This window comes from Asterias amurensis, chromosome 3 (genome assembly GCF_032118995.1).
Source record: "Asterias amurensis chromosome 3, ASM3211899v1".
Lineage (NCBI taxonomy): Eukaryota > Metazoa > Echinodermata > Asteroidea > Forcipulatida > Asteriidae > Asterias > Asterias amurensis.
In genome coordinates this window covers 19,593,059-19,599,957 of record NC_092650.1, presented here as the reverse complement: position 1 = coordinate 19,599,957, position 6,899 = coordinate 19,593,059, and the positions used below count along the sequence as shown (strand labels likewise).

Sequence of the window (6,899 nt, the reverse complement as noted above, 5' to 3'; positions counted from 1 at the left end):
CTATCTATGTTCATGCGTCTGACTCTACTGTTGGCACAGAGGTGGAAATCTGTATAGTGAATGCATGATTTTTGTCAATGATATTCAATTGACGGTTTTTAATATGATAGTATATTTACAGATTTCAAAAAGGTTTATTGATGGGTGAGTTTACTCAAACACAATTTGGAAGACTTTATGGTAGTGTATGGAATGTGGACCCAATTTCAAAACACTTTTCTGCTGAGCAAAATGAGCAGAATATCAGTCACATCATCAGACACAAATGGTACATGTGACATGGGCCAAATTTCATGAAGCTTGTAAGCACAAAAAACTGCTTAGCACCAACAACTTTTGCTCAGCAAGATTAGGTTACCACTTTCCAGCCAGAACACTATACAGTAACCAACTAGTAAACTAGTTGTTTTTGGATTTTCTGTCAAAGTTGTGTCTTTGAAATTAACAACCCAGAACTGGAAGATAACATTGTAATAAAATAATAATACAAAAAGCCTCACCAAACAGTTATGTTTCAAATATTCAATTTCAATTTGGATGCAACCATCAGAAAAAGACTAATGGAATGTCTAAGAAAACTTTACTTTTCTGTAGTTTATAAGTTTTCTATGACATATACCCCTTGCTTTGGCTGCCATCATCGAGGTCAAAACAATGGAGACAGTAGCTATGTGCATTGCACAACTATCCCCCAATGACAGGTCTTTAATGTCCTCAGCGAGGGCACTGTTTGGGTCTTGGGATGTCACGTGCAAGGGGTCTTTTGTTGTGTGCACACATTTTATTAGGGAGAAATTGTTCTCACCCTTGACCGATTTCTTAGAGTTTGAATAAATTGTTTTGACAAAATTGAACTTTTCTGCAGTCTTTGTGCTACTCTTATTTGTTATCTAACTGTGTTTAAAACATTTGGTGGGGAGGAAGGTGGGGGTATGTTGCACCCGCAAGTTAATTTTCATATCTACTGGGCTAGTTTCAAGCAAATTTGTGTATTAACTTCATTAGAAAAAAATTACTTTTTCACAGGTTAGCAAAATATTTGGCAGCCAGCTTGCATATTCACCATGATCCACATTGTTACATCATTCATTTTATTAAGTGAGCAGCGGAAGTTTGGCATGCCTCTTTAAGTGTTTATGGTTTTGCAGTGCTAGAAACTCACACAGTAAGCACAAAATCAGCGCGCAGCTCTATAAAATTGGGCCCATGTTTTAAGAGTAATCGTATTTCTTTGACATGACAAAATGGTCACAGAATTCTACTCTAGTACAAAGTGTAGAGCTTCGTTGAGTTTTTACAAACCTGAAAAATTTGTTAACAGTACGAAGCTCCCTGAAGAAATAAGATTTCACCACCAAATGAAATCTACAGGTTTGATCTTAATTAAACCGGAATTCACCTCTTCAAAGAATTATCTGAAGACCAAGGAAGTTCAGTAAAAATTCCTGCTATCCTATGCTAGGTTAGAGGCATGGACAATCTAAAACATGAAATCAATTTTAATGGTCCATGTGACATGGTCCTAAAGGTTGATGTTTGATTCTTTGTTGATGATACACATGATAATGTTGGCCAATGGTCATAATCATCAAAATACTTTGGGCCAAAAGAGCTCCCCGGCCGTCCCCTTTATAATGTTTAAAGCAGGAGTCTTTAATTAGCTTTTGTCAAAGTAATGCTGACTTAAAGGCAAAATAAAAGAAAAAAAAAATGTGCAAACAAAAATGGCAGTTTAGGGATTTGGGTACTTTTTCAAAATGTCTACAGATTTACATTAAACTTACAGGGTTTGAAGATAATGATAGTGAAAAGCTTCCCTTCGATATTACTAACTAAGGTTGTGTAGTTTTTGAGAAATGAGTAAAACAAGTCACAAAATCATTTTGGTCCACGAGACCAAAATGATTTGAGCATGTAAAATTCCCTTAACCAGTTATGATATTATACCAAAACCATAGCATAACTGGTTAATATGTTTTTACATGCTAAAACTGAGACGAAAATTATTACTTTTACTCATTTCTCAAAAACTACAGCACTTCAGTAAGTAAAATTTCAAGGGAAGCTTTCTACTATCATAATCTTCAAACTGTGTAGGTTTAATGTATCTGTGGACATAGTGTTTTTTGTTAGGAAAAATTACATACATGTATATACCCTTTTTAACACAACAAATCTGGTGCAGTATTTTCACATCTAATCCATCCGTATTCAACAAGGGGGACAGCAGGTACAAACTGCTTCTCTGCTGACCCAACATTCCCGAACATACACCAACCCTCTGAAATCTGATTAGGTATGACCGAGGTATTACTCAGATTAAAATGTTTTGGGGTGAAAATTGATTCAAACCATACTTTAAAGGCACTGTACACGTTTGGCAATTGTCAAAGACCAGTATTCTCACTTGGTGTATCCCAACATATAAATGCATAAAATAACAAACCTGTGAAAATTTAAGCTAAATTGGTTATCGAGGTTGTGCGAGAAAATGATGAGAGAAAAACACCGTTCTTGGACGAATTTGTGCTTTCAGATAGGAATAAAAGACTTCTGGCTAGAAGTCTTTTATTATTTTAGTGAGAAAGTACCTTTTTATCAAAATCTATGCTACTTCAGAGGGAGCCGTTTCTCACAATGTTTCATACTATCAACAGCTCTCCAATGCTCATTACCAAGTCAGTTTTTACAGTAATAACCAAACGTGTACCTTCCCTTGAAAGGGTATCCTTTCTCTAAATGGAGTAGTCACAAACCTATGACCCCTACATTTGAAGAGGAATAATTTATTATGGCATGTATTATTCACAATTTTCCTTGAAATGCCACAACTTTGCAGAAAGATTTTGAGACTTTTCCTCTTCAAAACCCATGGAGTCGCCAACCTGCAATAATGAGTCAAAAACAAATAAATAAATTGCATGGAGAGAGAAATTATCTGTTGGTTTCTTTTATTTTTCCTGTTTTAAAAATAGATAATCATATAAAAACCTGTAAATGTGCATGAACATGTTCCCACTTTTTTTATAGAAAACACTTCCACAAAATTAGTTGCAACGTGATCAAAATAATTATGGTTCAAGGGTTCTTTTGCAAAGTGTTGTTGTAGAAAAAAAAGTCATCTTTGAATGTTACTGTCTTCCCCCTGCCATTTAAATGTTATTATTGAGGTAGGTTTATGCCTCAGCATCTCCTTCTTCCTCCTCCTCGTCAAATTCGCCTTCCTCCTCGGCTGTTGCATCCTGGTACTGCTGGTACTCAGACACCAAGTCGTTCATGTTGCTCTCAGCCTCAGTGAACTCCATCTCATCCATACCCTCACCAGTGTACCAATGCAAGAAAGCCTTACGCCTGAACATAGCGGTAAACTGCTCAGAGATGCGCTTGAACAGCTCCTGGATGGCAGTGCTGTTGCCGATAAAGGTGACGGACATCTTAAGACCACGTGGTGGGATGTCACAGACGGCGGTCTTCACATTGTTTGGGATCCATTCTACAAAATAGCTGCTGTTCTTGTTCTGGACATTCAGCATCTGCTCATCAACCTCCTTCATGGACATGCGACCACGGAAGATGGCAGCTACTGTGAGGTAGCGACCGTGACGAGGATCGCATGCAGCCATCATATTTTTGGCATCAAACATCTGTTGGGTTAACTCTGGAACAGTTAGGGCACGGTATTGTTGGCTGCCTCTGCTGGTCAAAGGAGCAAAGCCAGGCATGAAGAAGTGGAGACGGGGGAAGGGGACCATGTTGACAGCCAACTTGCGAAGATCAGCATTAAGCTGGCCAGGGAACCTGAGGCAAGTGGTAACACCACTCATGGTAGCAGACACAAGATGGTTGAGATCACCGTATGTTGGGGTGGTCAGCTTCAGAGTACGGAAGCAAATGTCATAAAGTGCCTCGTTGTCGATGCAATATGTCTCATCTGTGTTTTCTACAAGCTGATGGACAGAGAGTGTGGCATTGTACGGCTCTACAACAGTGTCAGATACTTTGGGTGATGGTACAACACTGAATGTGTTCATGATGCGGTCTGGGTACTCTTCACGGATCTTGCTGATGAGGAGTGTTCCCATGCCTGAACCAGTGCCTCCACCAAGGGAATGTGTAAGTTGGAAACCCTGAGGAAAGAAAATAAAAACAATCCTTTGTACAATAAAAACAATGTTTGCTTTAACAATACATCAATGCTTTATTTAAATTATTTAATTATAAAAATTATTCTAGTGATGATTTTAACAAACCCACTTGTAAGCAATCACAGCTCTCTGCCTCCTTGCGTACTACATCAAGAACAGAGTCAACAAGCTCAGCTCCCTCTGTGTAGTGACCCTTTGCCCAGTTGTTTCCAGCTCCGCTCTGTCCAAACACAAAGTTGTCTGGTCTGAAAATTTGTCCGAATGGCCCAGATCGGACAGAGTCCATCGTGCCTGGCTCCAAGTCAACGAGTACGGCTCTTGGTACATATTTGCCACCTGTGGCCTCATTGTAGTACACGTTGATTCTCTCCAACTGCAAGTCGGAGTCTCCATGGTATGTGCCGGTGGGATCAATGCCGTGTTCATCTGAGATCACTTCCCAGAACTGGCATGACAAAGAAAAAGAAAAACATAAGTGCATGTTTTTATTAATAAAATAAACCTGCATATTATTTTAAGAAAAAAACCACAAAATAAATATTGTTTGAAAACTTAAGTTTTGACCCATTTCGCTCAAGTATAAGTACACAATAACAAACAAATGTGTTCTAATATTTTTTGTGTCATTCTCTTTAAATTTGGTCACTTTAAAACCTTTTTTAATAAATTTAATATATTTAATATGTAGTTGTAGATGCGAAATTCTAGATCTCCACTCTGATCCCGACCTAGCTAGGGTTCTGATTAATATCGCAAATAAAGACAGCAGCCCTATCTACATACTTACTTAATTGTAATGACACCAACAGTGTTCAGAGCAGCTGTTTTAGTTGTTTTTTAAACCACTTTTTAGTTTTAAATATTTGGTTTTATTATTAACTATATTAAATTATTAAAGAATGTTAATAATTACTAGCTATGCTATGTCTGGGCCTTTTGTTTCTGGCATGCCTGTGTAAAGATGGGGTGCATTTCATAAAGTTAATCTTAACCTTAACAAAGATTGATTTGCAGTTGACCTGCAGTACTGTATAAAACTAAACAATTAAAGATCAAAAAGTTTAGGGGGTTCCGGTTAGCGAAGAGTAGGAGTAGGACATACTTAGATAGTTCTTTTCAAAATACTGGCGCCTGATTGTGATTCATTTGAAATTGAATAATAAACAAATATATAAAATCAAATATTTTATTTTTTTTATCAAGAAAACACAATCACAAACAAAAACAGAAAAGAAACTTCCTTATAATTCACAACAGAAATTATTAGCTAAACATAATAATTATTAGGCCTAATTGAAGCGTTACAATGTTTTAATTGCTCTTACATAATAGAATACATTGTTTCATGTACATCATCACTAGTCGTCAAAAACTCAAACCCAAAGAAAACAAATTGTGAACAAAACTATGAAAATAATTAAAACGAGCAAGATGTTTCATTGTAAAGTGTTATATATTTACCTTGGCACCGATCTGGTTGCCACACTGACCAGCTTGCATATGTACGATTTCACGCATTTTGATTGATGATAGTTGAAATTATAAAACTTTTAAAACAAGTTTCTTCACTGCCGTGCCTTTGGCTTTGCTCACCGTCCAGCAGAACGAGTTGTTCGATTGTAATTTCTTTGTTAACGCGTCGATATTTTGAGCTTTTTGAAGTTAGAGTAGTGTTCCTCCGCGCGCGCGTAAGAAGTGCAGGGACGCGGTAACTACTAAAAAAGGTGCTACAGTGACACAAAATACATAAAATTTATACAAATTTACCGTGTGTGACAATAACAGAGTTAATTATTTCCGTAAATAATGTGTAATAAAATCCATTTTTATTGATTGGAAACAATTTAGTTAGTTTTCAATATTATTCTTACGCACAGTAAGAAAGCGTTTACAGGTGGTCCCTACCACAAGTAGCTTCAGTAACACGAACTTTCGCCGTGAACCAACGCAAAAAGGGTCGCAGCAGCATTTGGCGTAAATAGGCCAAACGCTGTGATTACTTCACGCGCGTTATTGTGCGCGCGTGTGATTGGCCAAGAGTTCATTATTTGCATGGCAGGTGGTGTGGTGACAGTGGTGATTCGGTAGTAGTAGGTTGTTTCTGTACTCAAATTCTTGTATTGGCTCTGGGCGTGTGGGATGGGGGCACATTGATTAAATTGATTAAAACGTGTAAAATTGATTAAAATCTACCGTGTGTCTCAAAAAACTATACACCTTTTTAAATGACTGCCGAATAAAAAGTAAATGATTCTGTAGGGAAAGGTTTGTACGGATAGCTTCAGGGCTGAACTTTGATATGGCACCAATTAACTGTGAAAATATTATTTGATTGGGTGAGCACTGCTCACTTTTGTGAAGGGTATGAAAATTAGCGTGTGCAGGAATTAGCCTTCCCTTTGTGAGAGGTAGTCCTTTGTAGCTTACAAGACGTCGTCTACTTCAGGTCAATGGGTAACCTGAAGAATAAATAGCCAACATCTTTGACATTCCTTCTTTCAACAACCCGTATTTGAATAATCAATTTACTTAATTCCCGTCTGGTTATTAAGAAAAACAAATGAAATGTTCAACTCCTCTCATAATAACTGAAATGTGGGGTGAATGTTTTTATTCAAAGTGACAGATGTGAACAAAAAAAGTTTGTAACATGGAAATTGCAACATGTGGGGGGGGGGCTACCATCACCATTCTGACTTCTACGAACACACCACTGAGAAAGTTAAAATACTACAAGAAAAGAATGCAATTCCT

General features: G+C 37.4%; 1 protein-coding gene across 1 annotated transcript; it reads right to left on the bottom strand.

The window, feature by feature from the left end:
- Positions 1–44: 44 nt before the first annotated feature.
- Positions 45–5,773, bottom strand: LOC139935243 (tubulin beta chain). The gene is made up of 3 exons (XM_071929751.1): positions 5,607–5,773; positions 4,255–4,590; positions 45–4,127 (listed from the first exon to the last, which is right to left on the bottom strand). Exons 1-3 carry the CDS (start codon positions 5,661–5,663, stop codon positions 3,177–3,179), a joined length of 1,344 nt encoding a protein of 447 aa, XP_071785852.1. The 5' UTR covers positions 5,664–5,773; the 3' UTR covers positions 45–3,176.
- Positions 5,774–6,899: the final 1,126 nt, after the last annotated feature.